This window comes from Sminthopsis crassicaudata, chromosome 1 (assembly GCF_048593235.1).
Source record: "Sminthopsis crassicaudata isolate SCR6 chromosome 1, ASM4859323v1, whole genome shotgun sequence".
Classification (NCBI taxonomy): Eukaryota; Metazoa; Chordata; class Mammalia; order Dasyuromorphia; family Dasyuridae; genus Sminthopsis; species Sminthopsis crassicaudata.
The window spans coordinates 561,623,332-561,649,577 of NC_133617.1; the positions used below are offsets into that span (position 1 = coordinate 561,623,332).

The window sequence follows — 26,246 nt, forward strand, 5'->3', positions numbered from 1 at the left end:
CAATTGCCTCAGCAAAAAATAAAATAAAATAAAAATATCATAATCCACTACTAGGGCATCTAAGTGCCCAGTCTGCAGTCATGAAAAGTCCTGTTCCTGAAATCAAATCTGGCCTCAAACACTTAACTTGTTTTTGAGACCCTGGACAAGTCACTTAATACTGATTGCCTCAGTTTTCTCATTTGCAAAATGAGCCAGAGAAAGAAATGTCAACTCCTGTAGTATCTTTGCCAAGAAAACCCCAAAAGGAGTTACAAAGAGCTGGATAAGACTGAAAAACAACTACACAATCACAATAATCTACTACTTTTTAAAGAATACTGATACTTTACATTTATGTAGCATTTTAAAGTTTGTGAAGCCCTTTACAAATATTATCTCATTAAATACTCACAACCCTGGGAGGGAGGGGCTTATTATTATCATCCCATCATTACAAGTGGGGAATTTGAATGACCTGCTCAGAGTTAAATACTAATTGTCTGAAGCCAGATTTAAATTCTGATCTTTCGGGATTCCCAGGCCCAGTACTTTATCTACAATGCAAGTAGATAGGTTGCTTCCAAATATTTTTATTTAAATATTAGCCATTTAATGACAAAGTGTCAATTCATGGTATAATTGTAGAATCTTAATATAAGAAAGTTACAAAAACAAAAAGGGTCAGGAACTGTATGTATATGTTTGTATGTGTACATATATATATATATATATATATATATATATGTGTGTGTGTGTGTGTGTGTGTATGTATGTATGTATGTATGTATGTTTTTCTCCTATACTTTACATGGCACTCCCATCTTCCTATCATATTTTAAAATTTTTTGCCTATATTTTTCTCTGCATAAATAACAGGTAGATTCATGTAGTTCTTCAGGGGCCTTAAGAATCTCATTTTAAAGCTAGAAGCAATAATACATGAAAAGCAAGAGATCATGTTGCTTAAATCTCTTTGCATTTTTCACTCTTTCTTCTCTAAATGAAGACTCTTTTCACATGAAATCATATGTATTTATAGGTGTATTATGGAAAAAAAGAGAAGACAATGACTTAAAGGAGCAGCAAGGTACCCAAAGGCACTAAAGTACTGACTTTCCATATAACGTCATTTGTACTTTTCTTTACCCAATTCTTACCTTCCTAGAAGTCAGCAAACAATATGGTTCTCAATTTTTTGTTAACTCACAGTTATGCCATGAGGAATCATAACACTCCAAGTGTCTCAGAGGTGGGAGTTTAAGGTGTGGGTAGGTTTATGTGAATTCAAGATGTGATATATTTTAAAGTTACTTTAAAGGTCATAGTCAAGTTTTATTTATTTTGTAAATAATATATTAAGTATTCTATGTATGCTAAGTAAGAAATATCAAACAGAATTATGCACTTATAAATTTTCTATTTTCAATAATAAAGGAGCCAAAATCTTATGTGCCATGGCATGTTTTTGGAGAAACATTAACATAGAATCCAGTCAACAGTAAACTAATGATTTTATTTGCTATTTATATTCATTATACTTGTCTTATATTTATTACGTGCTGAATTTTATTGCATCTTTGAACAGTTGATGACTTGTTTCAATAGTAAGCATTATTCAGTCTTTGAAACAATTTTCCATACACATTATCAAAGTGTTAGATTGTATGATTAATTCTATTGTGGTGTTAAAATGTCTTTTCTGTTTCAAACATTAACTGAAATAAAAATTAAATATTAGTTTCTACTCAATAAATTCCTATCTAGGATGAGTTGAAGTGAAATACAGTGACTTAGCTATCTGTTCAAGATTCCATTGTACTTTCAACCCTATAATATAATATAGCTAAGAAGATAATTCTGAAGTGAGCAGCTAGTTATTTTTTCCTCAGGCTAAGCACTTATCAATGGAAATTATGTTAAAGAACATTCATTGCCATCTGCTTTTTCACTGAACCATTCCCATCTGATTTAATGTGAATCACAAAGATAGTATTTTCACCTTTTGGTGCTTTGCTTGCTTTTTTTTTTTTTCTTTCTCAATTTTTTTTCCTTTTTGATATGATCTTTCTTGTGCAGCATGATAAATGTGGAAATATGTTTAGAAGAATTACATGTTTAACCTCTATTGGATTATTTGCTGTCCATAGGAAGGGGTGGGTGGAAGAGAGGGAGAAAAATTGGAACACAAGGCTTTGTAAGAGTGAATGTTGAAAACTATCTTTGCATTTATTTGGAAATAACAAGCTATTATTAAAAATATAAATATATATAATAAAGTAAAGCAAAAAAAAGAATGTACAGAACTTAAGCATTTTTTCACTCTAGATGAGAGTGAAGCAGATCAAATCCTCTAGTATTACTTAATCTTTTTCACCCCTCCAGCCTACTTTGATGTAGATAATTTTAAAAGTTAAAGAAGAAATGAAGAGAAATTCTATGAGAAAATATGATTTCATTACCTGTTGTATTTTCCCCCAGCTCAAGTCCAGGAGAAGGATTAGTTAAAATCATCAAAAAATTTTCATCTCCTTCAGGTATTTCATCATCAAGAATTGTGATTTCAATGTTGTTATGCCTCTCTCCATCAGCGAAGTGAAGAATCTGGTCACAAAAATATTGACAGTATTAAAATGAAAAGAATCAGTATTTGCTATATAACACCTATTTAGAAAAAAACAGTATGATGGCTTACAAAAATACCCTGAGGTATCTTTATGATACATGGCTCTTTGTGGCAAGGTTTTATGCTATACCTAATATCTGGTTCAGAGCAAGTCTTCTTTTTAAGACATAGCATCCTACCACACTTTCACCTCCTGTAATCTCCAAATAATTTCTTTGGTCAAATCTTGATTTCAAATCCACATGCAAATATATACTAACTATGATCCTGAATAAAGTCATTTAAATCCTCTTTGCCTTAGTTTCCTCATATATAAAATGAATAATAATAGTATCTACCTCTTGTTTGTTGTTCAAATGAGGTAGTATTTTTATATAATGGTTAAAAACTTTTAAATGCTATATAAATGCTATTATTATTATTATTGTTAATGTTTTTAAACTGCACTTCAAAGACAGTATAATTAAGAAAGATATAACCAACTTTTGATAATGATCATGCTTTATTGGGATTATCATCTCCTTTTATAAATTTTAATATCACTTATTGGTTGAAACCATTTATATTACATGAAAATATTGCACTAAAATAATCTATTGAAAAAATAGAATCCTTATACTTTTTCTTTTTTCTCTGATTCAGCACCTACTCAATACAATTCATAGTATAAAAATGATAAATAGGATGTTATGTCTAACTTCATGAAATTTACAATTCACAGGTGCCTATAAGATGTGTACACAGATCAATACTGTACAAAATCGAGTTTAAGTACATAAGAAGTACAAAGTGCTATGAGATCAGACGTGTCCTGGATAAATAAGTTGGGAAAACTACCGATGATGTAAGTATTTTCATCTGTTTAGAGAAGACCCCAGAGAAGAGCATCAGTTACCATCAAAAACACCCAGTTCCAGTAGTCTCCATAGCTTAAACCTAAAATGTGAGCAGAAGTAGTTGATACTGAGACTCAAGTACAGAAAAAAATTTCAAGATTTAATTTCATGGGTACATTACTTCAGGCACATGGTGGGTCATAGAGTTAAGAGCTGGGAAAAAATAAAGATGGCTTTCCTAAACAGTGGGACCAGTTTATAGCTCTTTTAACAGTGAATCAATGTGCATGTTGTATTGCAGTCTCTCTATTATCTTTTTTTTTGGACAGGGGTTCAGTTTTGCCTATCTGTGAATAGATTTTTTAAAAATCTACTTTAGAATTAAAACACTCAAGCACTTTTGTGACAAAAATATCAGATTCCTTAAAAATAAGGATGATTTTTTTTCTTCTCATCATTTTTGAAGTCACAAATATCACAACTGTACCTTTCTCTTTATATTTAAAAGGGACACTTGCTATAGTCCAAGACCTCAATATTTCTCATATAACTAATATAATGTAGCTTTCTAACTGAATTTCTTATCTTTAGTCTCTCCCTTTTAAATTCAGTTGTTACTCATAATCTTTTAATGCAAAGGTCTGAAAAAGATACTTCCATGGCCCTCCCAATTTTCCTTAAGGATAAAATATAGCTCCTTAACCACATTTAAGGCCCTCTTTAATCTGATTCAAAAATACCTCTCCAGCGTTATTCCACTACTTCTGTATAGATATTTTATATTTCATATATACATATATATACATTTTGCATTTCACTAAATATTTTCCAATTTCATCCAATCATCTCCTGCCTTCATGCACTGATACAGATTTCTATGGCCAGCTAGTCCAATCTACGTATAAAATACAATCAGTCTTTGCCTGGGGATTTCTAATGAAGTAAAATCTATTATCTCTAGATATAGCCAATTTCATTTTTGTATAGCTCTGATATTAAGAAAGTTTTCCTAATATATAATAAAGATCTGCCTTTCTGTAACTTCTACCCATCACTTTAGTCTTACTAATCTATAAACTCTTATTACTATATCTATAGCTCTTATTACAGGGAAATTATGTTGAAGGAGGAAATTCTACTCATTGAGTGTGGTGATAGAGATGCTAAAGAGATGGCTGGAAGAGGGAAAGGAAAGAGATCAAAGAATTCAGATGATTTTCTTCAGTTTATCACTGCATCTTATCATGCAAAAGTAGTATTTTTCATTAATAAGTAACTTCTATTTAGGATAAAAATAATATAATAACCTGCTTCAAAAAACAGAAATGTATTGAGCTCATTGTATAAGCCCAATTTTATAAATTCCACTAAAATTATATTAAAATTAAAATTTTATTTTAAGATTGAGTTGCACATAAAATTTCCATCTTCACTAGGCTTTCATTGCTAGGACCTTCATACAGACTTCAAAACAAATCATGAATTATTTTGATTCCTACCATTGGAGTAAAGTTATAATCCATCCCTAGTTGTGCTTCCAAATTCTGTGCATACACAAACAAGGATGCATGGCCAAGTGACCCTCCACCTCGGTGTGCCACCAGTGTTAAACTTCCTTGTGATTCTTGTACTTCAAACCTCAAACAAAAATGAGAAATAATCCACTTTCAAGTATGCAGTTAGTGGTAAAGTTGCAAAGCTAATTTTATTAAATCACATATATTTACAAAACAAATTAATATAACTAATTCAGTTATAGGAATTACCTGGTGTTGTGCCATTCAATCTTTCCTCTGGCTCCATCATTAGCATCAATAATAATCTGTGCTGTTAAGCCTTCTGAATCTAAAAAGCAAAACAGATATTAGTAGTAGTGAGGAGGATGATGTTCATAATATTTATTATTGTTGTTCAATCATTTAAATAGTGTCCAAATCTTTGTGACCCCATTTATGGCTTTCTTGGCAAAAATGATAGAGTGTTTTGCCATTTCCTTTTGCAGCTAATTTTGTAGAAGAAGGAACTGAGACAAACAGGGTTAAAGTGATTTGTCCAGGGTCACAACAGCTGATACATATCTGAAGCCACATTTGAACTTAGGGAGAAGAGTCTTTCAAACTCGTGGTCCAGCATTCTATCTGCTGCACCTAAGTACCCTAGGGAAAACAACAATAACATGTTTATATTATTCTTTACAAAGACATACAAAGCATTTACATGTATCTCATTTAATCTTCACATCAATCCTGTCAGGTAGAAGCTATTATTACCCCCACTTTAGTGATAAAGAAATTTATAATGGTTAAAAATCACACTTTCATTCATAAATGGATAGAAATCCAAGGGTTAGGAAATGTGGCTATCCAGAATAATTCATTCCCCAAAGATTTCTAATTGCTAAGATTTCATTGTAAATTATGTTATTACTAGTTAAGGGAAGAGGATTGGGAGGAAGAATGAGAGTAATTCAGGTGGTATGGTATGGAAAAAAAGGCTCCTAGAGTTGGAGTCATAAGATTCAGTTATAAATATTGGTTGTAGAACCAGGGATGTGACCATATCACTTCACTTCTCTGAACCTCAATTTCTTTATCTGCTAAATGGAGAGAGAAATATCTCTTTATACTGCCTTGTAATTTTGTTGTAGAGAAAATACTCTGTGAATGTTAAGCTATTGCTCTTAACTGCTTAAATAATTTAAACTTTAAGAATTTTCTTAAACTTTCCAGGAACTACATAGCACTCTGACATAGATAATATTTTCTAGGCTGCAACTTCAGTGACCATCACATTATTATCTTTTTGGGTTAATGAAGTCAAGTCCAATTATAAACTAGTTCTTTCAGCTAAAGATTCCCTATTGGCATGAGTATGAAATGCAATGAAAATAGCTGTTAGCTAGAATTAGCAATAATAATTCAGAATGAAATATACATAATTGGTATAAATAATTGGGTGGAATGGGATCCTTTGGATGAGAAAAAATACCTTTCCATTTGTTTTTTTTTTTTTAAAGTACTAATTATCTAAAACCTACAATTAGTTGAAAATAATTTGTTTACAAATAAGTAGTGAAGACTCTTAGAAATTGTACTTTAGATAAAGAATAAGTTATATTTCTTTTCTAGATGCTTATTTCACCTTTGTATCCTGTTTATTTCTCTCTAGCCCTTTCTTTCTTAGCCTATCTTATCTTTCAACCAAGAATAAAAGAGAGTCCAGCTAATATCACTTTTACATTTACACTTACATTTTTAGTAGTAACATTTTCTTCCTAACTCTTTGGAAGAGTTGAAATTCAAGGAACTCTTGTTAGCTAGGCTGACAACAATAACATGTCCTTCCCATTTCCAAATATTTAGTAGCAATTTGTCCTATATTGTGCTATATTGCTTATATATTCTAAATAGAGTTTAATCTTTATAAATGTGAATAAAGTTTTACCTTTCAGTCTGTAATGAATTAATTGAATGAGTTCTAAAGGCATGCAGAAGAAAGATAAGGGAGAAAAGTAAAAAAAAAAAAAAAAAAAAGAAAAAAAGAAGAAGAAGAAGAAGAAACAGAGAGATTATAATAAGATTACTGTTTAACAAAAAATGATAGTGAATCATGATCATTTGCTATTTAATGGCTAAAAAGAAAATTAACCTAATTTAAACAAATAATAAGACATCAATTACCATATACAAATTAAAGCACTGATTACTTTTGAGATAAAAAAAATTAGATTGGTATATAGACAAATAGGAAAATAACACATAAAATAATTATGATAGATCAAAAACCTTATAAAATTTAAATGTTTACTATATTATCTACTATTCAAAAATCATAAAATAAATAGAAATCTAAATTATTAAAGCCTAAAGTAATTATTTTTATTTGTTCTTGACATCACATAAAACATTAGAATAAAATCATTGATCAACACAAAATAAATTAATTTGTATAATGCTAATTGAAGAGAAAGAAAATTATACCTAGTCTAGGAGGGAACGAAGTCAGAGGAGCCATGATAAGTTCAACTGAAGTTAAATTGACCAGAAAGTATTCTTCTAGTTCAGGCATGTCATCCTGAAAAAGCATACACATTAGTCTTTTCATTATCCTCTTGAAGTAGTTTTGCTTGTCATAGGCTATTTTACAAATTGTCTTGTTGATGTACATATTAAATGGTCTTAAGGGAAATTTAAAGTTACAAGCAAGAGATGGAAAAGACATTTGTCTTATTCTTATGTCCAAAAGTATTCATAGTAATCCTAGTTGATAGATGCCAATCAAGCCAAATATAGTATTATTATCAAGACTATCTCTAAGATACATGTTCATAAAAAAGTTTTAATGGGGATAAAAAACTGAAAAGTCTTAGCATTCTAAATATCTACTATGAACAAGTATCATGCTATTTTTGATGGAAACAAGTTTTGGTCCACACACAAGGGAAATAAGAGAGATAATGCCAGGTCCAGCAAAAATCAGACATTAAAACTATACTTCTCCTTTTGCTTGATTTTTATACAATTTTATTCAATCATTTATTAAGTGCTTCGTCTTAGTAGAGCACAGTGTTAGGCTGGACATATAGACAAAAATTAATATATCACTAGGGAAAAAGCTAAAAAAATTGAATCTCTATTTCTTGCCACTGCTATAAAGCTTAAAAAAAAAAAGTAGTTCTTTCACCTCCTCTATCAATTGTTTTTTATCACAATACTTTTAGATTTTAATCAGTAACATGGGAAACAAAAAGAGGTAGAAACAATTCAGAGGGATGGAGTAATGAAGGTAGATGCATTTTTCCAAGAAATAGGCCTCTGGAATCAAAGGAAGAAGCTTAGACGCAAACTGAAAAGGTCATTAGTTCTAAGAGACATGAAATACAATTTACAAACTTTACAAAATAACATTTCACATGTGGAAAAAGAACACCAAAATGCTATATCTTATGGTTACCAAATACATAGCACTGTCAAGATCCGGGCTAGCTCCTCTGAAAGGCTCAGAATAAGTCCTTGTCAAGATAAGCAAAAGTCCTTGCCCCATGTTGAGGGCCAAATTGTAAAGGTCCAGTTGTCTCTAGGTTATCCTTCCAGTCTGCTGTCGTCCCAACTCAGTCCCAGACTCGACTCACTCCTTGCCCTCCTGCCCTCCTCTTTTATCCTAGCAGAGATTGTAATGAGAACTCAACAGGGATTGTGAGAAAATACTTCAACCAATGAACTTGCTCCTTTTAAAGGTTGTGTAAACTCCTCTTCTGAAGTTCAAAGATGTGAACTCCCCCTAAAGGCCAGAACTAAAGGTGTGAATTCTGAGCTAGAGAATTGCCCAGATAACCTAAGTTCTCACTTTGTAATCCTAACATAGCACCATATTAAATTAAATGTTAGCTTAGCAAAAAATTATCAGTGACTTCAAGTATTTGATCTTTTTCATTTGTCTGTAATTTTGTGCACTGAATATTCCAAATAGAATATAAATAATATGTCAATTTAAACTTTACAATGAATTTTATACATGTTAATCATTTAATTAATGCAATATTTGATTTGATAATATAATAATGATTTATTAAATACAATGGTGAAATAGCCTAAAATTATGAAAAAAAGATAATTTTCAGGTCATTTTTTTTCCACAAATAAGCTTAATTACTTAGACTCCCCAGGGCTGAAATTCCTTTATATATTGCAAAAAATAAAAAACCAACTAAAGATGGCCCATATAGAGCAACATATAACATAGACCAAATTCTACATTTGTTTAACAAGCTTCTAACAATAAATACTCTCTCTACCCTAACTATACACTCTTTAATCTAATTAATAAAGTTTTCTAATAAATCCTTGGACATAAAATGAAGTTCTTCAAGATCTAGATGAGCCATGTCTTTCTAAAAGCCATTGCCTACTTCTTGGGGGGAAATTTAGTAAAATTTAATAAAACTAAACAAATAACTAAACAAAGAAATCTAAGCAGTAGTCAATTTTAAAAAGTCTTTGGATTTAATATCAGCACTGAGTACAAGTTTGAAATCTTACATAAAAGCAAAAAATGACCTAATAGAATACAGAAAGAGAAAGCAAGGGAGGAGAAGGAAGTTTCAATATATATCCACTTATAATCTAAGAAAACAAATATAGCCAGATGTTTCTTGCCAACAATACAGATACAATGTTCCATAAACTTCAGCATTCTTATGTTGCACATTAAGACATAGCATTATCATAAAGAATTTTACCTCCAGGATAGTAATATTGATGGCAGCTGATGTTTCCCCTTCCCTTAATATTAGGGAACCAACTACTGGAATAAAATCAACTCCAGGTTCTGCTAAATTTCCATCTGTCTGATTCTTTAGACTAAGCATCCCAGGAACTGTAGCATAGGTGACATTTATAATGCCTAGTTGCATTGGTGGAGAAAAGAAATTTGCATTATTTGAGATTTTAAATTACTATCATATAATCTTTTTTTGCCTAATAGACAACTATATCCTTTCAATTTGAACTTTAATTTGGACAATCTATTTCTCTGGAAGTTCCCCAACACCAATGAAATCACAGGTCAAGACTAAAAAACAAACAAAAAAACCTAACATAAGTGCTTGTACAAAGAAGGCATTTAATTGGACTTTTTCATAGGACCATCACTCTAGTTGGAAGTGATTTCAGAAATTAATCTCACATTCTCGTGATTTTCTTTCTGCCTTTCTAAACGTTTCCTCCTTTGTCCCTTTCACTGGTTCTTCTTTCCTCTAGGTTTTAACAGAGCAATATTCCTCCTCTCAAAGCTCTCTCCTTACTCTACTTCATTCATCTGTTTTTACACCTTCTTTCCTGGTGATCTCATGCACTTATCCACTGCATAATTATAAAATCTTTCTGATTTCTTTCCTAAATTCACAATTATCCTCTCTAAATACCTAGTGGAAATCTCCAGAAGAATGTCCTATCAAGACCACAAGATCAATCTTTCTGAAATAACTCACTATCTTCCCTCCATGCTCCTGATTTCCCTCCCTTACTAATTTTTATCTTTCCCTGGTATCTCCAAATACTATATTCTTCCTAGAAGAGATTAGTTGGCCATTCTCTGGAGCATGATCCTTTGAAAGGAAATTTCAATGCTGACTCTAATATTTCTTTCTTGATACCCAACAGATGAAAATGATTTCTCTCTCACTGGATCTTCTTCAGTCCTAGTGTATGATTTTACTGATGCAGAAAATTCCACAACCAGTTTGCTTATCTATTCTCCAATCCATAGGTATCTTTTATTTCTAATTCTTTGCTATCGCCAAAAAAAAAAATCTTGCTATAAATATTTAATTTTTTTTTTTCCTGGTGAAGAAAACAGCTGGCAGCAAAGAAAGACAACTGCTTAGCTTGTGACTGTGCTACTGGGATATATTCAAGGACATCTTTGCCCCAGATAGATTAAATCTTGGTTAGGAGAAGAAATTAAATGAAAATCTTAAAGAGAGTAATTCTACTTGGTGAAAATAATGACTACCCCAGAGTCACACAGTTAGTAGGCAGAGGTTTACTTGAACTCAGGACTTCCTGATTCCAAAGTTGGTTTTCTTCACACAACTTGCTACAACCACATCTGATCTAACCAAACTTTCTATTGTTTCCCTGCACTTAGGTCATGTTTGTTTCTATGGTTACCTATGGATATATCTTATCACTTCCATGATGTAAATTTCTTAAGGGTAGAGATAAAGTCTTACTTATCTCTGTATCTTTCCTAGTATTTAGGAAGATACAGTAGAAAGATATTTTAAAAGAATTTCACTTAATAAATGTTCAAATGAAAGCTGAATTAAATATTATAAACTGATCAAAAATCTCATTCTTTTTGAGGTAATACAAACCTAGGGATCCAAATTCTCTGTTGATGAAAAGTTGGATGGTTATATTTGCTTCCTGAACCAAAACAAATCTTGAGGAAGGAGCAAAATTCAAAACCCCATGTGGTTCATCACTTGCCTCCACTGTCAATACAGCTTCATACCCTTGGCTGTCAATTATAGCCATTCCAGTTGAGGAAATTCCTGAAAAAGTCATCAGACTGCATGAGAAGTTTTGGTAACAATCTAACATCATTTCCTATATTCTTAATATCTTTCTTCTATTCTGTTCTTTATGCTTAATTTGCTAAAAATTGTCTAAAAAAAGGAAAAAACAAAGAATTATATTTTTGTATTTTTTACTCTTCTACATTTGACATTTTATATCATTCCCATGTTTAGAATTTTATAGATTAGCCAATGGAAGCTATCTATTATTTGTATTTTCCTAATAGTTAAACATTAACTTACTAGGTCTTGCTGTTATCATTACTTGCACTTCTGGTATAAGCTATACAATAGAACTAAAGTACAAAACAGATGCAATCAACTTCATAAAGAATTTTATAATCTAATTAGTAGGACTGCTTCACTTTCAGAGAAACCATTAATACTAAGTTTTGTGGATTTGGGATTGGCAAATAATTTCAAGCTGTTCTGAATTTTTTTTGCAATAATAATTTCATGACTCCTAATATGGAAAAACAAAAAAGTTTAAAAGAATAACTTAGAGCAGCTAGGTGGTACAGTGGGTACAACATTGGCTCTAGCTAGAGTCAGGAGAACCTGAATTCAAATCCAGACTCAGATACATACTAGCTATGGGAAAGTCATTTAACCCTAACTGGATCAAAACGAATAATGAAAAATAAAAAAACAATCTAAACAATTGATGACATTTTTTAATAGATAGGGATAATGGCCATTAACATTTTTCTCTTTCATAAAAATAGTATTAAATTATAGCAATAATAATTTAATCAGAGTCTAGGTTACCTTGTGTTCTGACATTATACAAAATCACTTGGTATTCTTCTTTTTCCTCAGGAATGTCATCATCCAACAAATGCACCGAAAATATTTGGTTTAGAGATCCCTATTCCATACAAAGATAGATAAATTCTCATTCTCATCATTGAAAATTGACTATGTCTAGCATGTAGAAAGTCTACTCAGTGTTACATTTTTACAAATATAAGAACATAACATTTCTTTTCTTAGAAGTTGAAATCTGATTGGGGAGATACAACTTGTGAAGTTACAATACTGTTCTATTCCTTGGAACTTCTACCCTGAAGCTCCTACTATTCTAATTAGTTATTACCTCAGCTACCCACTGTATCCAGGAACAATTTTGATCACACTTCATTTTACCCAGTGGCCACCTTCTCACTTGCCATCTTACCACTAGGTTCAAGTACTCTCTGTGATACCCTCTTCTTATTGCCCCCACAAAGGAGCTCCCTGAAAGATGCAATTCTAGATAATTAATTAAAACAACTATGTCATAATTCCTGGGGAAAGTATGTTAATTTATTCTCTTGAAGCAACACAAACCATCCCTGTGACTTCTTTAAAAAAATAATAAGTTTTTGTTAATGTTATTTTTTCCTGAATCATCATAGTTAACTCAAGTTTTCCTTCTATTTCGTCTCCTATTGGAGAGCCATCCAATAAAACAAATATTATTTTTAGAAAAGAAAAATCAACACAACTGATTGATACACTGAAAAAAATCTGAAAATATGTATAATGTGTAACACCTGTGAATCTCCTACTTCCACAAAAGATTCTCTCATATGTCTTCATTATAGTTCTGCTTAATCTTTATAATTTTGTTACATCTATTTTTTATTTTTTGGTGTATAGTTTCTCTTTCCATTTTCATTGTTGTAATTACAAATAAATTTTATTATTTACTTGGCTCTGCTTACTCTACTCTGTATCAGTTCATATAGCTCTTTCCACATTTCCCTGTATTCACCACACACCTTTTCTTTTTTTAATTTCATTTTCATTATTAAAGCTTTTTATTTTCAAAACATAGGCATATAATTTTCAATATTCACCCTGCAAAACCTTGTATTAAAAAATTTTCCCCTCCATTCTCTTCACCCCCTCCCCTACATGGCAAGTAATCCAACATATGTTAAACGTGTGGAATTCTTCTATACATATTTCCACAACTATGCTGCACATGAAAAATCAGATTAAATGAGAAAAAATGAAAAAGAAAGCAAAATGCCAACACACTAAAAGTGAAAAATTTGTGAAAATACTATTGTTGTGATCCACACTCAGCTCCCAACATCCTTTCTCTGGATGTAGATGCCTCTCTCCATCACAAATCTGTTGTAATTGGCCTGAATTACCTGATTGTTGAAAAAAAAGCCACATCCATCAGAGTTGATCATTATATAATCTTGCAACTCTGAACAATGTTCTCCTGATTATGCTCACTTTACTTAGCATCAGTTCATGCAAGTCTTTCCAGGAGAGACTTTCTGAAATTTTCCTGCTGATAGTTTCTATTTCCATTGTACTCCATTACATTCATATACCATAACTCCAACTGATGGGCATCCACTAAGTTTCTAGTGTCTTGCCAATACAAAAAGAGTTGCTTGCAAATGTTTTTGCCCATGTGGGTCCTTTTCTCTTTTTAATGATCTCTTTGGGATACAGGACCAATGAAGACACTTCTGGATCAAAGGATTTGCACAGTTTAATAGCCCATTGGACATAGTTCCAAATTGCACTCCAGAATGGCTGGATCAATTCACAACTCCAGCAACAATGAATTAATGTCCCAGGTTTTCCCATATCCACTTCAATGTTCATCATTATCTTTTCCTGTTATCTTAGCCATTCTGAGAGGTATGTAGTAGTATCTCAGAATTATCTTAATTTAAATTTCTCTGATCAATAGTGATTTAGCATTGCTTCATATGATTAGAAATGATTTTAATTTCCTCCTCTGAAAATTGTGTGTTCAGATCCTTTGACCATTTATCGTTGGAGAATGGCTTGAATTCTTACAAATTTGAGTCAATTCTCTGTATTATTTTAGAAATGAGGCCTTTATCAGAACCCTTGGATGTAAACATTTTCCCCAGTTTATTAGTTCCCTAGTTCTAATCTTGTCTGCATTGGTTTTGTTTGTACAAAACCTTTTTATTTTAATATAATCAAAAGTATCCATTTTGTATTCTATAATGTACTCTAGTTCTTCTTTGGCCACAAATTCCTTTCTTCTCCACAGATCTGTGAGATGGTGATAATATAAGCAAATTAGATGAAAAAAGAATAGTCTATGTCTAAATCATGAACCCATTTTGAACTTATCTTGGTAGAGGGTGTTAGATATGGGTCATCGCCTAGTTTCTGACATACTAATTTTTAATTTTCCCAGCAATTTCTGTCAAATAGTAAGTTCTTATCCCAGAAGCTGGGGTCCTTAGGTTTATCAATACTAGATTACTATAATCATTGACTATTGTATCTTGTAAATCTAACCTATTCCACAGATAGTACCAAATGGTTTTGATGACCACTATTTTATAATGTGGTTTTAGGTCTAATAAAGCTAGGCCACCTTCATTGGCATTTTTTATATTAATTCCCTTAAAATTCTTGGCCTTCCGCTATTCCAGATGAACTTTGTTATTATTTTATCTAGCTCTTTAAAATAATTTCTTGAGAGTTTGATTGGTATGGAACTGAATACATAGATTAATTTAGGTAGAATTGTCATTTTTATTATATTAGTTTGGCCTACCCATGAGCACTTGATATTTTTCCAATTGATGAGATCTGACTTTGTGTGGATAGTGTTCTGTAACTGTAGTCATATAGTTCCTAACTTTGCCTTGGCAGATAGACTCCCAAGTATTTTATATTATCTACAGTTATTTTAAAAGGAATTTCTCTTTGTATCTCTTGCTGCTGGACTTTATTAGTAACATATGAAAATGCTGATGATTTATGTGGATTTATTTTGTTTCCTGCAACTTTGCTAAAGTTGTCAATTGTTTCTCGTAGTTTTTTAGTTGATTCTTTAGATTTCTCTAATTATACCACCATATCATCTGCAAAGAATAATTTGGTTTCCTCATTACCTACTCTAATTTATTTTTCTTCTCTTATTGCTAAAGATAACATTTATAATATAATATTGAATAGTGATGGTGATATACACATCTTTTCTTACAGTGTAATAGAATTCCATTATAATCATACATTATAATTCGTTTAGTCATTCCACAGGCAATAGGCATTTACTTGTTTCCCCCTAATTCTAAGCAATCTCAAAAAATGCCAACATAAATATTTTGGTGTATATAAGGACTTTCTTCTTAGTTATGGTTTTTGTGGCAATATAAGCTCAGTGATGGAATCTCTAGGTCAAAGGGTATGGATTTATTTAGTAACTTTATTTGAATAATTACAAATTGCTTTCCAAAATGGTTGTACTATTTCAAAATTCCACCAGTAATGTATTAACATATCTATCATTCCACAATTTTTCCAACATTGACTATTGCCATTTTTTCCAATTTGTAAGGTATCTGTTAAATTCTGACAGTTGTTTCAGTTTACCATCCCTGTAACTGTTCAGACCAAAATATTCTTTCCTGGTCATCACTATTCTTTGTCTATTCTCTCTCCCAATTAAAATTTAATCTTCTTGAGGACAGACCTTGTCTTTGCTTTTCTATGTGTAATTTCAGCCCTTACCACACATCATGGGGCTCACAGTAAACAATGAATACATGCTTTTCCACTCATTAATTTTTAAATATGAAAAACACTATAAAATAACATATTCTAAGTGTCAGATGAAAGACAAAAAAATAAGTGCTAGGAAAATTCAGAGAGAGTGATACTGATTGAGGAATAAGATAATAAAGAGAAGTATTACAGAAAATATGATACTTCAGAGAAATGAAAGAAAGGAGCATTTAGATAAGTGGTAAATAAAAAAAAAATAGAATAGGAACAAAAACTCCAATGTAGAAATATGCATGGCATCAACAGAGAATACTAACTATACTGATTTAGATAGAGCAAGGAATTCATTTAGGAAAATAATGATAAGATCAGACAATGAGGCATAGCAAGCAGAGCCTTAGATACCATCTAAAGTGTTGACAATTTAGAGATAGAGTCAAAGAGGTGTTTTAAGAACAATAATCTGATAGCAATAAATAACGTGGACTAGAGGATGGTAGAGGGATACCACTTATCAAGGATACTATTTAGGAGACTATTTAGTTATGATGTAATATGTGCCTAGGCCACAATGAGGGGGATGGGAATGGAAAGAAAGAGATGTGTCTAAGAAATATTGGTAAAGAAGAATAAACAAGATACTTATTGAAGGTGGGAGAGAGTGAGGAAACATGAGAAATGAGTCAGAATTAAAATATATCATATTTTTACTATAAATTTAGTGCTTTCCTTTGAAAGGATGCTTTTATTTTAAAAGATCTTAAAAAAAAACTACCAGGAGGATTTGTACATAGTTGTAAAGTGATCAAAAATTACATTTTATATATATATATATATATATATATATATATATATATATATATATATATATATATATATATATATATTTTTTTTTTTTTTTTTTTTTTTTTTTTTTTTTTCTGTAGAAATAATTACCAAAACTCCTTTAAGTTCAGAGATTCCAAGAAAAAAGGACAAACATCTTGCAGGTTCAAAATAATTTGCTATATTATAATATTGGAGGAAGAAGGGGAACTATCAAGTTTATATGATTTCAGATTACTAAGTCTAGATACTGGAGCAACCTTAAGTATTGCTGTGTCACCTAAGAGAAAATAAACCACATAAAGGAACCCTAGAAGTTCTGTCTAAAAGAAGTCTTCTCCACAGTATAAAAAAATGCATTCTTCAGATCTCCTTCTCTTTGTTCATACATATTTGGAGGGAGGAAAGAAATTCATAATTTTCACTAAATATTCATGTCAATTTTATGTGAAATTACCTCAAGAAAGAAGATTTCTCCACTAAAGTTAGCAAAGTTATGCTTGAGATGATGACCAATAATTTTCCAGTCAACAGTAACATTTCCTCGACCAGGGGGTGTTCTTATGACATGGAATTCTAGATTTTCTCCTAAAAATGGCAAGAGCAGAATTATGTTTCCTTAATAAAAAAAAAATCACCTTTATATTCATACTCAACATAGCCAAGAGGTCTAGACACACATTATGTGATTCTATCATCATTCTATCCATCATTAAATATTTTGCCATAATTTTCTAAACTTTAAAAAATATTAATTCAGTAGCAAAAATGGTCTCTCTGAATTCTTGATGCTTCTAGTTATTTCAATTTCAGAAATAACACTTTAAAGTTAGAAAGAACCTACCCACATACATACAAACAATATTCCATATGCTAAAATGAATACTCAATGGGCACAATTTATATTTATAACAGTGGACCAATTTTCTTTTTATTCACGCCAAATAACTAATACTGAAATGCAAGACACTTTATACAATGCATATATGAAAATGTTTATAAATACTTCTAAGACATATCTCTTCAGAATCTGATTTATGCAATACCATTATCTGAATTTTAAATATAAAAGAACAGGATCCTCAGGAAAACTAAGACAAAAGACCAGTTTATTTACATTTTTTGTATGTCTCTTATAATCAAGGATTGTTTGTAGTATTAGAGAGAACATGAGCTAAAAGCAAAAAAGCAAGCTTCCTGAGATCAAAGAGAATCTAAGATCTAAGAAACATTGGTAAAAATACAGCAGTTAATATATCTATTTAAAGACTTTTGGCATCATGAAAAAACTTATTTCATAAATGTTAAATGATTATGAAAATAATCACATGCTAATGAATAATTGAGTTTAAAATGAAATTTCATTTTTAAAAAATGAAAAGCTAATCTGAGTAATTAATGTCTAATGAAGGAATTTACATAGTTTCATTTAACTATAGCAGCATATAATATATATATATATATATGTATATATTAGAGATGTGTATATATGTATGCCTGTTCATATGAGGACACAATCATATTTTTATTCACATATTTATATTTACACACACTGTTTTTTTCAAATACTTTTAGGAAACAATGAATATCCAATTACCTTGTGATAAATAGCATAACAAGCCATTGGCTTCTCAAGGTGTCAAAATTTGAATCATATTTTTATTATTAGGGAAAAATTTTCCTAAATACAACTATGCTAGGAAAAATATTTTATTATTTATTCATACAGTCAATAAACATTTATTGTGTATTATATGTTGGGGCAAACACAAAAACAAACAAAAAGAAGTCCCCGTCTTCAAAGAGCTCATTATCTAATGAAATAGACAATAAGCAAACCAATTGTACAATGAGCTATATACAGGATAAAAAGGAAATAATTAAAAGAGGAAAGATAACAGAATGAACAGGTGTTTTAAAGACCTCCTCTACAAGGTGGTATTTTAATGTGAGAAGTAATGAATTTGAGCCCCTACTCTATTCTAATCAGTATCAATCAATCTAATATGACTCCACAGGGGTAGTGATTATAAATTCTGTATATCAGGTCTCAAAGCTGTTAGCTGCAGATTCTAAGTTTAATTTGCTTAATTATGTTCTACCCTTGTTCTTCCTTGTCCTGGTAATCAAGTCCAGTGTGGCAGAAGTGACTCAACTACATAAAAAGTTCTACAATTTTTTTTTTAATATTTCTGGACCATTCTCTCTTGTCCAACATGATCAGGTAACCATTTTACGGCTATCTTGGGACCTCATAGGCAGGGGAGATGTCTCATCTTTCACTCAACCTGCCACTGCTTAGGGAATTTTTCTGAACTTGATATAGTTATTCTTGAGTGTCTAGACATTTACTCCTGTAAAAATAAAGCCTGGGAAGGAGGGGGCATCTCAGATCTGAGGTTCACTTCATTTAGAGGGCTCTTGGACTCTTTAATAAAGTGACACTAACTCAGAGCTTTGCCTCCATCTCTTTTATTACAGGTTAGATAATTTTAATCCCCACATTAGCTAGAATTTGAAAGAAGTCAGGGAATCTAGGAGACAGAAATGCAGAAGAAGAGAATTCTATGCATGGGAGACAGCCAGGATAAAAAGCTGAGAGTTCTCTTTCTTAATTTCAATTATTGACAGATTAATGAAATAAAAATTAATAATTATAAGTATTTATGAGCAACTCAGTAGAACAAGCCAAAAGCATAAAGTAGCTTCATAATAACTGGAAAGAAATTATCATATAGCAACTGGAATTCATTTAATTTAGTTAAACAAATTTTGAGTACACTTAGGCAGTTCATTGAGTTTAACACTATTAAAAAGATATGTAAGTCATTATTCCTCCTTTTGAAGAGCTTATAATATTTTAGGGAGAGTTTAAATATATGATGAAGACACATGATATACATAAATCAATAAACATTTGTTAATTGTTTTTTATGTGCTAAGAACTCTGCTAAACACTTTTTCAAATATTATCTCATTTAATCCTTATAATAACCCTATTGTCTAAACTGGGACAAGCAGAGGTTAAATTATTTGTCCACCTTCACAAAGCTAGTATGCATTTGAGGCCACATTTGAACATAGAAATTTTTCTTGACTCCAGGCCTAGAAAGCTATCACTATCACTGTGCCACCTAACTTTATAGCAATTTAAAGATTAGAAAGCAATTACCATCCATTATCTCACTTGAACCTTTCAACAACTCAGTAAGACACAATGCATTCTATTTTGCCTATTTTACAGATAAAGAAACAAAGGCTGATTTGCCCAGGGTCACAAAGTTGGTAAATATCAAAGGTAAGGTTTGAACCCAGATCTTCCTTACTCCCACTAAGCAATCATCTACTTTGTCTATTACAGGATTAAATGGAAGTTGTAGAGAATTTAAAAAATGATATCCACAGAAATCAAACCTTTCAGCATTGGAAAAAGCTGGGGGAAAAAATCTAAAGGAAAGAACAAATAATTCTACTTTGTAATGAAAGGAATCTGTATTTAAATGCAGATTATTTAAATGCGGATTATCTGTTTGTTCCAAATGTCCAAATACAAAGTGTCAAGAGGAAAAGAAAAGAAATAGTAGCACTATACTAAAAAAAAAAAAAAAAACCACAACAAATGTTAAGAGATCTAAATTGACAGGATGGAGATTTCCAATAAATACATATATATACTTCATCTCTCTTCTCCATCCCAATTGGTTGTCCTCTCTAATAAAAAGAGAATGATAGATGAATATTTTAGAAACAATTATAGATACATAAATAATTTTAAGTTAAACTGTCCATGTGAACAGTACAGATTGAAAAGTTAAGGTTGTTCCCAGTCTTGAAGTACTGAAAGTGAGTTTAAGGAATCACATTTCAAATGTCAGGGGAAATGTGCTGGTGTGCAAATCTTTGCCTGAAGTTGATTCATGCTGTCTCTAAGAGAAATGAAAATTTAAAACCCATTGAACATGACATGATGATTATGATCCTGCAGAGGCCAGTGAGCAGGCTGAATTCCTAATCTTGATTTATAATGAAACCCATTATATATTGTTTAAAACTCTACTCAAATTCATTCTACTATATTTCTAAATTTCATACATTAAGTTTGAAAGAAAGTAATATTCACTACTGTGCATCAAATCAATTGCTTTTGTAGAAAATGCAGAAATAAGATTCAACATGATTCAATACCATGTTATACAATAAAACAATTCCTTCCTATGAATCAAAAATCTAAGCTGAAGTTGAATGTGCACTGTAGTCCAAGTATTAAATGTAATCATATAAATGGAAGACCAATGTGAAGAATAGAAGCAGTATTATCAATGTGAGTGGTCCACATGATTCAAATTTCTACCCAATTTGATCTTTGGTTATTCTCAGTAGAATCACCATGGTTATATTTCTGCCTCTAAAAAGAGTTCTCTATTTTTGTATTTATAAATTCACATTAGGCACATTTCTCTATGCACTATTATATGGGGTAGAATTGAATTATATGTACAAAATATTGGTTATGGTATTACATTTTTAGAAAGCAAGATGAGGCAGCATTTAAAGAATTGACAAGAATGTACAAAAATACCAAGACTTTACATTTAGAACTTATACAAAATTTAGGGATAACTAGGTTGAATTAACCTCACTATGTTTACTGGTACCATTCTTCATATACTTTTAATGCAAGTCAGAATTCTGAAAGGTAAAACCTAGAATCAAAATCTTTAATTTCTCTTAATTTACACATTTTAACATGTATAATGTTACCTTTTTGAATAGTCTATTTGGTAAATACAATCTAACTCATGATATAAGAGGCAGCTAGGTGATATAGGGGTGGGATCTTGGACCTCGAGTCAGGCAAACTTGAATTCAATACAACCTCAAACATTTATTAGCTGTGTGACCCCAGGAAAATCACTTAACCACTCCGCTTGTTTTCTTATTTGTAAAAGAGAAACAATAATAATAGAACATACTTCCAAGCTTGTAAAGATCAAATGAAATAATATTTTAAGTGCTTTATAAACTGTATTACATAAATGTTATTATTACATTACATAATATAGATATTATATGGCTTATGGATTTCAAAGTGATGAAAAATAGAACAAAAAAGAAATTCCACCATAACTCAGTGCTAATGAATTAGTGTTATAAGAATGACAAGATCCTCCCAACTTCTATTTCTTCTTCCCAAACCTATTCTCTTCCTATGATTTTCAGTCTTAACCTCTGCATTGGCTCCTTCATTTCTGCCTTCAAATATGGACAAATTTCCTAACCCGAGAAAATTTTCCCTTGAACCCACTACTTTTGCAGCTATTTCCTTCCTTTCATAGCCAAACTTATTCCACATGGAATCCATAATTCTCATCTCTATTTCCTTAACTTCTTTTCCTTGCTTACCTCTACATAATGTCTTCTCCTGGCACATCTGAACCTACTGAAATAATTTTTAGTTGAATCTTTAGGTCATTTTACTTCATCTTCTTCCTGTTTTGTTTTTGCTGTTTTTTGACAAAATTTAACACCCCATTTTCTCTAAACTCTTTGCTGTTCTATGACAGTATATTCTTATTGATCCTTCTCTAACTTTGAGTAATCATCACTTTGAGTAATCATCTTCCTGCTGTCTTTTAACTATAGTGTCTCTCACCTAGTCTCAGTTTTTCAAGATTTTTATTTTGACTATCATCTTATCTCTAAGCCATAACCAAATTTCTAGATACTTTTTTTCCCCCTTACTCAATACATATAAACCAACCCATCTCTTCAACTCACACATTTTATCATTTCTTGCCAGCTATCTTAGTTATTAGGGTTCATATCTTTGCAGCTGAATTTGGCTTCTCTTCCCTTCATCCCTATTTCCAATTAATTCCCAGTGTCTTCAAATTCAGATCTAATAAATATGCATTAAAAATCTACTGACACTTTTCTTAATACTGGAGAAAATGTGATGGTTGGAATAAGATATGACACTTTGCCTTTTTTGGAGCTTATAATCTAATAGATGAAATACAAACAGACAAATATCATGCATGGTTTCACATAAAAGAATTTAAAAAAAAACTAAGTGCTGTCAGGTCTGAGAAAGACAAAGGTAATTCAGGAATGTTTCATAGAGGAGGAAACATTTGAATTGGGGTTTTAAAAATGCAACAGAGGGGAAGAAGAAAAAGGATATTCCAGGCATATATAACAGCATAAACAAAGACAGAGGGAAAAAGAACATGAACTTAGTGGGGATTTGAAATCAGAAGATGTAGATTAGGCTACTCATTACTTGTATAACATCAAGGAAGTCATTTAATCTGTGTAAAATGAGAAGGTTGGACTGGGCCATAGTGAAGTTATCTTCTGTCTCTAACTCAATGACCCTATGATCTCTCTCTACATACATGAGCAAAGTTTTGAGCAGAGGAATTACTTGACCAGATTGCTAAATAAGGGTACTTAATCCACTATCCATATAAAAAAAATTAAAGCAAGGAGAAAGTGGATATAGAAAAAAATCTGATGAGTCCATATCATCTCCTAGGAGATAACATAACAGGGGCCTATACTGGGATGGTATATAGGGAAAAAAAGGATGAAGAGATGGTTGTAAAAGATTATCCCAAAATAAAACTGATAGGAATTTAAAATTGATTGACTATGAGAGGTAAAGTAGAGAAAGAATAAAAAATAACACCAATCATTTGAACATGGGATACTGGGTGAATAGTAGTGCAAGAAATGGAAATAATGTAGCCTGGCATAGAGAAAAAAGAAAATGCCTTTCCTCTGGAGTCAGAGAACAATGGTTCAAAACTCATCAGTGATGCTTACTACTAATATTACCTTGAGCAGGTAATTTAAAATCCATTCTCTTAAGTCTTCGTTCCCTGTAAAATTTGGGAGTTGGGCTAACAGGGCATCTGAAGTCTTTTCCAAGTCTAGATCTAGGCTGATTCAATGATCAGCTTTATATGGAAAGGTAAGATGGTTTGGGGATACTCAAGTTTGAAATTTTCTATACATAAGTGGAGAAAATTAAAAGCTCAATAAAGTTTAGGTCTAGAAATGCAGACTTACAAGTCACCTGCAGAAAAGTAGGTATGGCAGTAAAATAAATTGCCAAAGGAGGCAATAATGGGAGAGAAGGTGGGGAGAAAACATGAAGAAAATTATCAAAGTTTTCAATGCTTTATGGAGGTCATAGATGAACCCTAAAATAGTTCATTAAATCTGGTCATTACATCATTAGTGACCTTTGAAAGAAAATTTTCATAAGAGTATTGAGTAAATTCATATGATGAGGGATTGAAGAATAACACATAGGAATAGGTAAACTTGAGGCAGTAGGTAGCAAAATTTTTTTCAAGAATTTAGTCAAAGAAGAGGAGATAGAACAATAACTCAAAGGCATGGAATGTGTAAGGAAAGGATTTTTTATGTTTTAGGAAATGGGGCACATTGAAAAATACATGTTAGCATTTGGAAAGAAACTAGTGAGGAAAAAAGCTTTTTGAGACATGAGAAAGGATGTTGAGGGAACAAGATTGCAGAGGTGGGAGGGAATAATCATTTGCAAAGTAGTTGCTTGAGTGAAGAGTACAGATTACTCTGACTAGATGAATAAAGAAGTGAAGGGATGATAGTGAGATTAAATTTTGAGTAATGGAGGAGGGGAGTTCGAGGAGATTAAACAGTATTGCAGATACCTAAATTATTTGCAATTAAGTTTTGGATATGGAGGTATAGTGTTGGGGGCAGGAGGAGAGAGGAAGAGGCTGGGATACTCTTAACAGGAATAATTCAGAGAGCTGACAAGGGTAGAGTTAAAAGCATATTAAGTAGAAGCAAAAGTTCAACTCGGATTATGTATCATAAATTTGTAGTGGGTAAAATAAGCAATAATTATTATTATTCATTTCAAACTTCTGAACTTTTTTTAAAGGAGTTGACAAAAATGATCCTGGCATGTGTCGCTATCCTTCTATAATTCATTTATACTTAATGTTCTAAAGGCTTCTATTGGTACATAAAATTATTGCTTTTTTATAATTTAATAAAAACATTGAGCTTTTATTCATCTTCTGTTGGCTCATCAAAAGAATTTTCAAGGAAACTACAACAGCAGACAAGAAAAGAGGAATCATATTTTTATTATAAAACTTCCACAAGATTGTCATTTCTTTAATGAAGTTTCAATATCTTGAAAGCTATTAAAAACATTGTTCCTAAATTTCCATGAATCAATATTATTCCCAGACAATTATGAGGAAAAATTTTATATGAAATAATGTTGCAGTAAGATATTTATTAGTAGCATATTGATTTGTTGTGTTAATTTATGAAAGACATACATTTCTCATCTATAGTTCTAGCCACCAGAATGGGTCTTGTTAAGTATTTACCAGATGCTAAATATTTGCACTCTTAAGGGATATATATTCTGTACTTTCTTTCATAAACTTGCAAAATCTCCACAATTTCTGGTAGCAATGACCTGATTCTGAATTTCCCACCATTATAGACTCCTCAGTTTCTATAACCAAATCTATATAACCCATCTATTTACTCAATACATCTTTATTGACATATTATTGAGTGAATTTACATAGGTATCACCTGTGGAAGACATTTTGATTCTACTTAAACTTAGCTGGTACTATTATTACTACTACTCCCATTACTACCACTACTACCACTACTACTAGTATTACTACTATTCTACTATTACCACAACTACTAAATCTTTAGTGTATTTTTTTGTTGGTTTTGGGAATTCTGGTGTGTCTTCTTTAGATTTTGAGATATTTAAGATAGAAGAAAAAAGGAATAGAGGGATAATTATGAATATGTAAATTTATAAAAAAGAATAGAGGGATAATTATCAATATCTAAATTTATAAAAATTATAAATAATGGAGCAGTTAGAGATAGCAGTGGATAGAATACTGGACCTGGAGTCAGGAAGACCTGAGTTCAAGTGTAACCTTAGACACTTAAGACATGCTACCTGTGACCTTGGGCAAGTCACTTAATCCCAATTGCCTTGCAAAAAAAACCCAAAAGAAAACAAAAAAACACAACCTGTAAATAGCTCACATAAAGTCCCGACTATTTTTTCCCATTTTATATTAATTACTAATTCTTATGTTCTATAATTGCTACAAATAAATAAGTACAAAATAATGTACTCTCATGATACAGTCATTACTTCATAGGACAAGACAATGTATAGATTTTTGCATAAAATTTATGATCAGATTTTAAAAATGCATCTTTCTGAAAGTTCAATTAATCAAATATGGAAATAACAAAAAATAATGATATCTTACATTTTTATGGCAAGGTACTTTTGTAAATATTATCTTATTTGGTCCTCAAAACAGTCATGTGACTTAGGGAT

At 31.3% G+C, this 26,246-nt stretch overlaps 1 protein-coding gene across 2 annotated transcripts in view; it reads right to left on the reverse strand.

The window, feature by feature from the left end:
- Positions 1–26,246, reverse strand: part of ADGRV1 (adhesion G protein-coupled receptor V1) — a 710,827-nt gene that overhangs the window by 517,630 nt on the left and 166,951 nt on the right. For both annotated transcript variants that reach the window (XM_074282108.1, XM_074282109.1), the window contains 8 exons: positions 17,307–17,437; positions 12,290–12,389; positions 11,318–11,497; positions 9,680–9,843; positions 7,422–7,515; positions 5,208–5,286; positions 4,941–5,079; positions 2,442–2,583 (listed from right to left, as the gene is read on the reverse strand). In XM_074282108.1, the coding sequence (XP_074138209.1) occupies positions 2,442–2,583; positions 4,941–5,079; positions 5,208–5,286; positions 7,422–7,515; positions 9,680–9,843; positions 11,318–11,497; positions 12,290–12,389; positions 17,307–17,437 (1,029 nt within the window). The remainder of the gene's footprint in view (positions 1–2,441; positions 2,584–4,940; positions 5,080–5,207; positions 5,287–7,421; positions 7,516–9,679; positions 9,844–11,317; positions 11,498–12,289; positions 12,390–17,306; positions 17,438–26,246) is intronic.